The 11338-nt window shown below is 51.8% G+C and overlaps 4 protein-coding genes across 4 annotated transcripts in view; 1 reads left to right on the top strand and 3 right to left on the bottom strand.

Moving 5' to 3' along the window:
• Positions 1 to 187: 187 nt before the first annotated feature.
• On the top strand, positions 188 to 894 carry MAA_10910 (uncharacterized protein; the record flags this gene model as incomplete). The annotated part of the gene is made up of 2 exons (XM_011412856.1): positions 188 to 624; positions 690 to 894. The coding sequence occupies 2 exons, from the start codon at positions 188 to 190 to the stop codon at positions 892 to 894; spliced, it is 642 nt and encodes a 213-aa protein (XP_011411158.1).
• A 7312-nt stretch (positions 895 to 8206) lies between these two features.
• MAA_00406 (Aminotransferase class-III) lies at positions 8207 to 8756 on the bottom strand (the record flags this gene model as incomplete). Its single annotated transcript, XM_007818404.2, has 2 exons — positions 8207 to 8471; positions 8554 to 8756. The coding sequence occupies 2 exons, from the start codon at positions 8754 to 8756 to the stop codon at positions 8207 to 8209; spliced, it is 468 nt and encodes a 155-aa protein (XP_007816595.2).
• Positions 8757 to 9265: 509 nt separating this feature from the next.
• MAA_10911 (4-aminobutyrate aminotransferase-like protein) lies at positions 9266 to 10756 on the bottom strand (the record flags this gene model as incomplete). The annotated part of the gene is made up of 1 exon (XM_011412857.1): positions 9266 to 10756. The coding sequence occupies one exon, from the start codon at positions 10754 to 10756 to the stop codon at positions 9266 to 9268; it is 1491 nt and encodes a 496-aa protein (XP_011411159.1).
• Positions 10757 to 11008: 252 nt separating this feature from the next.
• Positions 11009 to 11338, bottom strand: part of MAA_00407 (Integrase, catalytic core) — a gene marked incomplete at both ends in the record, with an annotated part of 2358 nt that continues 2028 nt past the window's right edge. The window contains one exon of the mRNA XM_007818405.1: positions 11009 to 11036. Coding sequence (XP_007816596.1) covers positions 11009 to 11036 — 28 coding nt within the window. The remainder of the gene's footprint in view (positions 11037 to 11338) is intronic.

The following is an 11338-nucleotide window of genomic DNA, read 5'->3' on the forward strand; positions in this document are numbered from 1 at the left end:
CCCTCTCGGATTAGCGGCCCAAGTTTACACGAGATGAATAAACAAGCTGTGAGATATCCTATGCACATAAGCAAGCTGTGAGGTATCCTATGCACACCATAGTTGCTCTGGTCTAACATAGCCCCCCCAGATATTGCCCCAGGAGCATGGTCTCTCCACCGTGGATGCGAACACCGGATTTGTGCCTATGGACGCGTCCCAAGGTGAACCCTTCCATCATGAAGGTCTTCATGTCCAGAACATGTACTCCGGACCGATCCGAGACTGGGCGTCCGGAGCCTCTCAGCCAGCCCATATCCCATTCCAGCCTTCGACACCCTCTATGGGCATTCAATACGGCGGCCTGCACCATAGTCAATGGGCCTGCGTCCCTCAGCAGATGCAAAACGACTTTGAACAGGATAGCGGAACCGACGGGGAGCGTTTCGACGAACCCATTGCGTCTGATGTATTGGTGGGAAGCTCACCAAACTATCTATATGGAGCCGAGAGTAACTCTCTATTTTCGTATGGTCTCCCGCCTGATAACAACCCAGTTGCGGTCTACAACTCTTCGACCAGCCCGGCATCGTACGCTCCCGAGACTACAGATCCAAATAGGCTACCGCCTGATCAGGCTTCAGTGTAAGTGAAGGCGACGACGGAATTAAGCAGAGACAAGAGAGGGCTAACATTTGGACTCTTTGCAGTGGCAGTAAACCAAAGTATTATTGGGATGGCATGCTGTATTGCTGCGCTTTTATTCATCCCAAGACCCTAAAGCTATGCTCAAAGCCCTTCCCCCATCCCAAGACCCTAAAACTATGCTCAAAACCCTTCCCTTACTGGGATGCGGTCGTTAGCCATTTCGACGAGTATGTTGTTATGTCTGCGATCAAGGGAATCTCGGAATAACGAATGTGACAGGCACTTACTAAAGCTTACTTGCCCAGTCTGCGATAAACTTCTCAAAAACATACATACCTTTCGAAAGCATTGTAAACTTCACGCCGAGACGGAAATCCTACGCATCAGCGGAGACAGGTGTTTGTAGAGGAAAAGAAGGATCTGGTGGCGAGGACCCGAGTGCAGTATTTTGCTGAGCTGTGAGTTTTGCAAAACAATCACGACAGTAGAACATAGCCTCATGGCACTATGAACCACTTTCACATAACTATGGCAATCTATCCCCCAATTTCAAAATCTCGGATCTCGGCTTTGGAATGTGTATGTTAACATGTACGATTCAGATGTACGATTCAGAGACTGTGTCGCAGCCATTGTACAGGCAGCTTCACGGACCTGATAGGAGGGGCGATGGGAAGTGCAAGTCACGGTTTCGGTAATAGTGGGATAAATGAAATGGGACGGCTTCAGTCCGGCCAAATTGGCAGCTGACTGGCTTGAGTTGGGAAAGTGACCGTTGTGTTATTTGTGAAGCAGTTTTCTGCAATCATCCGGGACGTAAATAACCTCACCCGAATTCAATAATATGAGATCCTGGGTTCGATTGTGTACTTTACCATGCACATGCACCATACACGGGCGGCGACAGCCACTCCCCAGGGAGCCGTTGTGCAGGTCACGCATTCGGCAGTGGTGGGACAAAGTAAGGATCAAGACGCGAATAAGAACGCGCCATTCGGCTAAAGTATGGGCCAGTGTAAATCCGGCCAGATTGGCAACCGACTGGCCCAGGTTTTGGGGAGCAAACAGGGCACTGTGTTATAACTGGCGCACTTTCTTTGTTACCACCCGGGCCGGAATCCGGGCAGGCGTAATTGAGGCGCGGAGCTTGCCGCCCACAAGCAAGGGCAAAACCGGAGGCATGCAGGACAAGGATCACGTTCTGCCGAATCTGGTCCAACCCGCATGCCCGCTACATCAGGTGATGTGGATCAAACACACCCAGCCGGTAACGCGCAAAAGCTTCAAGCAATTTCTCTTCTTCCATCCTAGCCCTGTACGGTACACATTCAACACAACAGCCGCCACCGGTTACCGCACACATGTAGTGGCGTAGAACACGGTTACGTACATACAGTACACGGTTTCGCTTGCTCAAAACAGCCAGCATCTAGCCATCCAGTCGCGTATTGGCGAATAGGCTTTTACCCTGGTAGCTCGGTGAAAGGTAATCGCCTCATTTTGTCGTCAGAGAGCAGTGGTACGTGACATGATCTCGTTACAGGATCTCGGCTTCCATACTCATCAAGTTAGAGCAGACCAACAAGGATCCCTCGCTTGCAGTTCCCTGTGTTAATTTTCTGTCACGGTCCGACGGACGACGGATGCGTGTCCCGGTTCGCACCCGCGTTTCCGTGTGTAGCCTTGCGCGCCTTTCGGATCATCGATACGGGCACGTCTTTTTCCCAACAGGACCTTCGCACCGTTGAGTTATCGATGTTGCAACCCACAGCGCGGCGACGTGCTCGATCCGAACGATCACACCAAAGATGGGGTTACCTCGCCAGCCCACGCAACAGTCCCATGACATTTGAGTGCAGGATTGAACTTGTTGAATATCATTGCAGTGATATTCACACCATGTTTTGCCGCGGGCTAAACCGAAGTGAGACGTCCGCACTTCGTACCGCAACAGCTCGAGACGACAGTGGATGCCACGGCACAACGAGCTGAAGGGCCTTCTAATCCCGCATTCTGGTCGTTCATTCCCTCCTTTCGACTTCGGCCGGACAAATGAACTGATGATGGGCAATTTTGAGCGACGCGCGACACTCTGTCTGACCGAGGATTGGGGCTGCCCTTGCACGCCACTCAACGTTTGCCATTTCTCCGCACAGCCTCACTCAGTCTGATCAATCTAGGCGTTTCGTAGCCAGATTCTGGGAAGCACGTCCTCTGCAAGTTTTTCGGCGTTGTGAGGAAGCAGCCGCCAGTTAGAGGCTGGATAGCTGTCAGATATAACCATGCATAACCAAATGCATAAAGATACAATATTTTTGTGCGAGTAGTGCAGTGGTCATTCTGACAATAGCCTGAGTCAGAGTTTCCCTTTGGAACCGCTTACTCTGTCAACAACCACTTTATCCAAGTCGCACTTGGCCTTGCTCGTGCTCTTGTACCGTCACAGGTTTCCCATCGCCCTCGAGATGGCAGAATGAGAGGCCTATCAATAGCTAGGCTGTAATTAAAGGCGCTATCTTACGCTGCTTTCGCTGCGTCTAGACAAGTGTAGACGTTGTGTGTGGTTGTACAGGGTATTTTGTCTTGCGCTAAAAAGAGCAAAAGTGTACGGCCTGCTGAAGTCTTTCCAGCAGCTCTACTATTTAGTAGCCTATATTCTGCGCGACATTTTGTTATATTAAGCGCTTTTGCTGATAAGTGGCTGCGAATGGTGTGCAATGTTGTAGAGTTCCAGCCAACTTGTCAAAAAGCGCATCCAACAGCCGCTTTCGATATGGCGACAGGAAGGGATTCAGTGTTGACTCGAGGGTAGCTGCGCACGACTGCGTTGTGGTATCACATCGGAAATGCACCCTCCTCTTATCCACACAGACCAATTACTTTACGCGTTACATGAACTACTTCTTTTGATGTAGGATCCACTGCTTCGTGCTCAGGGTTGCAGTGACAGATGCACGCACAGCCCACCATCGGCTGTCATCTCACAGCCTGATGCGGTGGCGCTTGAATCCATGTCCTTGCCATAATCTCCATTAATTCTCAACAACATGCCAAAAGGTGCTTTGGGTTGTAACGCTTGTCGTGGCGGATCCCCAGTCGATGTCAAGCCAGCTACCACCCTCTCCCTCCGTCGACGGATAACCAACACCCCCATGGTTTGACGGCACTCCGCCCCCTCCTTGTCAACTTGGATTTAAGCAACTGGAGTGGAATAAGGACACCGGCCCCGGTAAAGCTCTCGCCCGTCGCGGCAATTGACAACCAGCTGACGAAGCTGTTTGCAAGCCGAGCAACACAAGGGGTTTCGGCGAATACGGATTTTGTCATACGCCGGGGTAAGGCTGGACTGTTGTTCGGTTTTTTTTTTTTTTTTTTTTTTTGAGTCAGCAGCCGTTGTTTAGAAAGACCAGAACCTTTCCACCACCTGGCACTTGCCCTGGTTCCTGAGGCAGTTGGGGGGTCAGGGTGCCCCGTGGAGCTTGCCAGCGTCCAGGTCTTTGATGGGGATCCGAGTGGGTTCCGGAAAGCCAGCGCCAACTTCAAGTGACAACTTCAACTAAAAGTGGCCGGGGATGGATGGTTGAACAGCGCGCGTTGCACATGGAGCAGTCCCTTTAGTCAATCTGTCGCGCCAAGAGGAGAGAGGGGCACGAAAATTCGGTCACCTCCCCCTAACGTGATATGGTGCTCGTGAAGTCGCGGGGAGCTATTCAACAAAGGAAGCCACTCGCGGCGCTGCCATTACACATAGCTACTGTGGGCCCCCACAGCTGGAGCGGTTTCGACCTCCATAACCGAAACGGCCCTAACGGTCCGGACTTGTGGAGGGCGTACACATAAGGACCAGCGGGGTTTTGGATACTAAACTTTGTCTCTTTCTCGATCCTCTCACTCCGGCAAAAAAATCATTTTCCTTAGCACGGGGTTATTATTGGGCAGAGTACGATCAAGACCGAATGTGCCCCACCCCGGCGACTCCAGGGTTGTTTGGCAAGACGTAAGTGCCACAAGTAGTGTGAGCGCGTTGAAAGACGATGTGTTCCAGAAGAAGGCTTCTAGACGGCAGCAACAAGCTGATCTCCTGGGATGAAGTATTTATTAGTTATCCACCGATTTACGTTTCTTTATTTTTATTTTTATTTTTATTTTTTTCGCGGCTTGCAGCCACGGCTCTGTCTTTCGTGCTGTCATTACTTCTCGACCCAGGCGTGATTGGCAGCACCAAGGGGAGTGGTCCTTATTAGCCCCAAGGGCTTAGCGCCACTCACTTCGAGCTGTGAGTTAGAGGTAGAACGCGAGGGTGTGTGATAATGAACAGACAGTGATGATCCACCCACAATCCGCCTTGCTGCACCTGAGCCAGCATGTTGCACTTGTCAAACTTACCGTAAATAGAAAGGGCCGAAGCGGTCATCGAATGTTGTACCGGCCGGAGCGAGAAGAAGTAGTTTTACTACGAAGAAATTGGTAGGAAGAATTGAACAACTCCGTTGCCTGCCGTGGTCCATTGCATCTAACTCTGGGCCTGGGCGACAGCACTTGGAAGGGATCCCGGAACGCTCCGAACTTTTCTGGTCCGGCTGGATCATGAACAGCTACTCCCCGGAAATGCCTGACCGACTCAGCTTCAGTGGGCTCTTTCCCGGCAGGCCTCACATCAACCGAAGGGAGCGACTTTGCCTTCCTTCGCTGTGAGAATGGCAATCAATGCCTGGCGAATCGAATTCTGGTGACGTCCATTATCACAGGTACCAGGCCCACCTGGGCTTGAATGTGCCGGTCAGTTGCCGGGCAGTTGCTGATTTCCGGCGCCATGCCCTTTTGCAACATGTGGGACAGAAATCCGGGCTCTCAACGGGGCAGGGTTTCCAGAGACGAAGTCAGCATCATGCATGCATGCTTCTTGAGGCTCTGCTGTAGAAGAAAAGTAGGCGGCCTTCCGAAACGCACCAGGCCAGGCAGGGATCCCTGCACGTTTGCTTCTCAAGCTGTATCTCGCCGGGTGATCCCTCCTCTCACCTTTGTTGTCAAACTATTCCGAATCTGTTTGAACGACACCAAAGATGCTTCGCGGAAAGTGACCGAACTGCTCAAGTCATAGACCCATGTGGGCATGCATGACTGTGACGTCTAGCGGAACTGACGAATGGGGAGAAAGGCGGACTAGGGCCTTTCTGTTGAGTCTTTCTAGTCATCGATTGTGCAAGGATACCAAGCCCTTCGCTCTCAACATCTCGACGACCATCTCGCCGACCAGTATGCACCACCAACGTGCTACAGGGGACGCTGGAAAAGAGGCTACAGCGCCGGGGCGAAGGATCAAAATACCTCCGTCGCCGAGTTGACGCGAACCGTTACACTATGCCGGACTTCTTCCAGATCCGTGTCGCAGGTCGTCGTGTCTCTCCGACGTCCGTCGATATGTCTCTTGTGGTCTGCCGGCTGTTGGATGGCCTAGGTGCCTGTGGAATTTTGGTGTCTGCCTGTACAGAGCACAGTTCCGGTGAGCCATGGTTCCAAGACCAAACATGCAACGCGCGAGCAGCGCGATATTGAAGTTTGCCCCGGAGTGATGCACGGCCGTCTACCGTCAGAATCAGAATGCAGAATGCAGAATGCCCGGATTGTAACGTCCCAGGATGAGCATGGCCTCGGCGTTTCAATCCAGGTCGACACGCATAGCATTGCCCCCATACTTTTCTCGTTATGAGACTCATTGTTAGCCAAGCTTCTACATCAAAGCATTGTTCTTGTTGTTGTTCGTGCTGCAGCCAGAGTCTGCAGCTCTCTCTTTCATATGAAAAGTTTCCTTTCGTCCGAATCTATTTTCGGCCAAGTTGAATCATGGTAACCGACGTTATGACAACAGGAAATTACACCAAGTTTGCTTGTTATATCAGCGGAGGCAGTTGTATCCGACAACAAGTGTTACGCTGGGTTGTAGTTATTGTAAAGCAATCACGACAGTAGAAAACAGCCTCATGACCCTCTGATTTTTTTTACGCATGCAATCTCTGCCCCGAATTCTTCTTTTCTTTTCTTTTCTTTTCTTTTCTTTTTTTTTTTTTTTTTTAAAAAAAAATTGAGACTCTGGCTTGGAGTGTGTATTTTAACACACACCATACAGGGGAGGTGCAATGTCGCAGCACAGGCAGCGTCACGGACCTGATGATGTCACGCTATGAGACTCATGCTAACTAAGCTTCTTCACAAAACCATTATTCTTGTTGTTCAGAGTGTTGCAGACTGCGTCTGCAGCTCTCTTTTGAATATAAAAAAAACTTCGTTTCGTCCGAATTTAACTTTTGGCCAAGTTTAGTCATGATAGCCGACGCCGTGACAACCAGCTACTACACCAAGCCCTGCGACTTCAGTCTACAGAGGCATTATCCGACAGATGAAGTGGGTAATGGAAACCGCACCTCACGGGTTTGGCAACTGACCGGCTCCGCGCTAGATAAGGATGGTGGACGCTGTGTGATGACCGGCCCGTAGGCAGCATTAACTGGCGCGCGAAACTCGGTGGGCGTAAGCAGGAAGAAATAACCTTGAGACCGGAGGCATCCAGCCGCATACGCCGCAATGTCGAGTGATGTGGATAGCACACACATTCAACGCAACAGCTTCCACGAGTTACGTTCAGTACACATGTGGTGGGGAGCCGGTACGCTCGCAATGCCGCTCGTTAAAAGCAGAGAGTGTCTAGTCATCGGGTTAACGTTGAATGGGCTTTTACCCTGGTAGGGTATCGCGTAATCCACCGTCCGCCATCACAAGGCAGTGGTACGTGGCATGGCCTCGTCACTAGATCTTGGCCCGCCGTAGTCATTGAGTTAGAACAGATTAACACGGATCCCTCGTCTAATATTCCCTGTGTTAACTTCCAGTCGCGGCTCGACGGACGACGGGTGACGACGGGTGGCGCCCGGGTGTTGCCTTGCGCGCCCTTGAGATGATCGATGCGACTACATCATTTCCGCAGCCAAAGTCTCATATGGCCGCACCCAAGGCAAACCTATCACTCAACATCTGCAACCCCACGGTGAGGTGACTTGCTCGACCCGAACAATCACACTAAAGATGGAGATGTCTCCCCAGCGCACACAACAGTGTCTTTGACATTGAGTGCAGAATTGAACTTAATGAAGGGCTCTGCAGCAGTATTAGAATATGGTCTCCCGTAGGCTAAAGCAGATAAGACCTCTGCATTTTGCACATAGATCGTAGCACTTCGTACCGCAACAACTTGAGACGGTGGATGCCGCGGCACAACGAGTTCTATAGGCATACATACTGATATCGTAGATGGGCTGACAAAATATCATCCCTGCAAGGGACCGTCTGATTCTGCATTCTGTTCGTCAATGCCTCCATTCCTTCATTTTCGAACATGACCGGACAAAATGGGCTGATGATGGGTAAATTTGACCGCCGGGCAATACTCTCTGTGTGAAACTGAGGATTAAAGTTGCACTTGCACTCCACTCAACGTGTCTAATTTCCTCGTCCAGTCTCGCCCAGTCTGGACAATTCGAATCGAGTGCACGCTCGGAAACTTTCTCCATAGACAAGCTCGCCTTCATGCGCCAAGGGTGTTCACCACCTCCGCCTTTCGCTGTCTCGCACCCTCCTCCTCTTCCTGCCTCCTCCGCCCCCCCTCGGGCCCTTCCCTCTCCCGCCCTGTCTCTTGTTGTCCTTTCTCTTGCGCTGTCTTCTGTCTCTGGCGAGCCTTCTCCTCCAGACCCTTTAGATACGCCTTGAACTCCTCCCAGATGGTAGAGCCGCGTACGCCTCTCTGCATGCCAAGGGCATCCTCTAGCACGGCATGGCCAATGGGAATTTGCCTTGGTACGTGATCAGCCCATACATCTCACACAAAATACTCCGAATTTAGTATCGGGGAGTAGCCTCAGGACGGAATGGTACCTTTGGGTCGGCGCAGTGTTCTCGTGCTTGCGCGACTCGTCGGCCGCAGTGCTGTCTTCATCACCTGAAAGCAGCAACAATATCGGGCCGGTAAACACGGCAGGTGTGAAGGTGAATGGAGCCTCGTCCACTGGCTGCAACGCATCTGGGGACGACGGTGACTCACCGTCACAATACCCACCACGTGAATTTTCAGATTGCATGATCCCAAAGCCCGGCGTCTGTGTCGAGTGATTCTCCATCATGCAGTGCCCGTGCTATTCGGAGGAACCTTCTTTATACAGTACCAGATTGCATGCTCACTCCTTCAGTGTTGACTGCCGTTTTGACGGGCCGAGCAGAGGGTCTTTCTCACGAAGAGCCGACTCACAGAGTCCCCGGCTGGCAAACGCTGACAGTCGAGGTGTTGAGCAAGGGGCCCCTGCATTTTGTAGCAGTAGACTGGACCCTGAGTATTTGCACATTGTTACTGGTTATGCATTTACTGTACAGTAAACACGAGGGTTTACTTCGTAAATAATTGAGTATGTTAATACATAACCATTGTATGCAACGTTTCTGTTCTTCCTTTTCAACATGGCATTCCATGGCATTCCCCTAATATAATGTACATAACTACCGTATGAAAGGGACGTGTGGATAGGTGGCGAAAGCAGTTCACTAACACTGACGTGGAAAAGATTGACTTGAATGACACTGCTTCTTTCTCCATCTAACAGTGCTGTGAAGCTTTGGTCTGAGGTGGTTGATAGGTCGTGGTAATCGCCTTGTTTGCCCCGCGTACCTTCGCCTCGTCATAAGCCGTCTCCGCTTGAACATAGACCAGTTTAACAATGCTCACCAGCATCCAAAGCTCTCTTTTCGTTATCAGTAGAGGCGGCGCCAGCATGATGTGGTCGCCGACTAGTCCATCTGCTGTTCCACTCCCGGATAGTATGGCTACGCCGTGTTCGTGTGCAAGGCTCCTCATTTTATTGGCAAAGGCAAACATGGCATCTAGAGGCTGCTTTGAGTTTGTGTCTTCCACAAATTCAACCGCCCAAAACAACCCGCGGCCGCGAATATCCCCGACGTACTTTGATCCCTGGAGCGATTGCTTCAAAAGATTCTCCAGAAGCGCGCCGAGCTGCTTGCACCTGGAAAGCATGTCAACCCGCCTGACTATTTTCTGCACAGCCAGTGCTGCTGCGCAGCTGAGGGGGTGCGCTTGATACGTGTGGCCATGCACAAACCCGCCATTGCTTTCGATCGCGTCGTACACACGCCCCCGCACAAGTGTCGCCGCAATGGGAAGATAACCTCCCGAAAGCCCTTTGCCAATGGCAACCAGATCAGGCTGCACCTGTCCCTCTGCCTCGAAGGCAAAGTACGTTCCGGTGCGACCACTGCCGCACATGACTTCGTCCAGTATGAGTAAAAGGCCGTACTTGGTGCAAATGCGCCGTACGCCTTCAAAATAAGTCTTTGGCGGAGTAATGCACCCGGCCGTAGACCCGCCGACGGTCTCGGCAACAAAAGCAGCAACTCGGTGAGGACCGACCTTCAGAAATTCTGCCTCCAGTTCGCGGACGAGTCTAGCCGCATACTGCACCTCGGTCTTGTCGGCGTGCTGGCCGCGATAGGCATATGCGGCACTTACGTGGCTCACATCCAGCCGATTAAAGGCCGTCACGTACGGCGCTTTTCTTCCCAGGTGCGTGCTGATGCTCATCGCCCCAATGGTGTTTCCATGGTACGCTTGTTTCCTGGAGACAAAATGCGTTCGCCCGGGCTCGCCGTTGGCATTGTGATATGACGTGGCGAGCTTCATTGCGGACTCCATTGCTTCGCTGCCGGAGCCAACAAAATACGCTTTCGTCAAGCCCAGGGACTGGTCTTGAAGAAGAAACCTGGCCAAAGCCTCGGCCGCGTCGTTTGTGTGCATCATTGAGTGCGTGTAGGACACCTTGTTCATTTGCTCCACGATTGCCGTTCGGACGGCGCCGCTGCCGTGGTCGATGATGGAGACGCCGCAGGCATCAAGGACCCGGTGGCCGGTTTTCAAGGTCGAGAACATGCCGGCTGCATTTTCAACCAAGAGAGGCTGCTTTGCGGGCAGGGGATGCAACAGGTACGGTTCGTGCGCATTGCTAGAGTGCATCAGTTGGTTGCGCCCAGCTCCGCCGGGTTCCGTGGCTAGCTTCGTGCCGCTCGATGAAGGCATTGTTGGCGAAGCACTTTATCCTACCTAACCTGATCTGGGTGTTAAAGGGCGGACGAAACCGCGTCATTTATAGCTCCCTTCAAGGCAGCCTGTCTCAATGCATGGAAAGTGCCGTGTTGAAGGCGCAATCTCGGCGCAATCTCGGTACGCTGCTGATGCTGCTGATGCTGCTGTAGAAGTGTTTTTGTTGTAGAACTAAACAGGGGCTGGCAAATATGTACTTGCAACAGACAGTAGCGCAAGTGGTGATAACTACCCTGTGATTTTCATCACCATCGGCCTTGGCGGCGTTTAAGTATGAAGCAACGAATGCGTGATATACGACTCGCACACACGCGCACACACGCGCACACACGCCTACACACACATGTGCCAACCGCGCTTAATATAATAGCATCCACTGGTTCAAACAATTCCCGCGTGCGTTGAAATTGCGACACTCCTGTTTTTATGGGAGGAGCACTCTACACACTCTCCCGTACATGCAAATCTGAGATGTTGCAGTTTCGACGGCAGGAAGTCAAGGAAAGTGGTTGGCTGGCGGTCTTAGGCGCATGGTGCCATACATGGGCAAAATTGTAC

The sequence above is a fragment of the Metarhizium robertsii genome (genome assembly GCF_000187425.2).
Source record: "Metarhizium robertsii ARSEF 23 chromosome Unknown MAA_Scf_3, whole genome shotgun sequence".
Lineage (NCBI taxonomy): Eukaryota > Fungi > Ascomycota > Sordariomycetes > Hypocreales > Clavicipitaceae > Metarhizium > Metarhizium robertsii.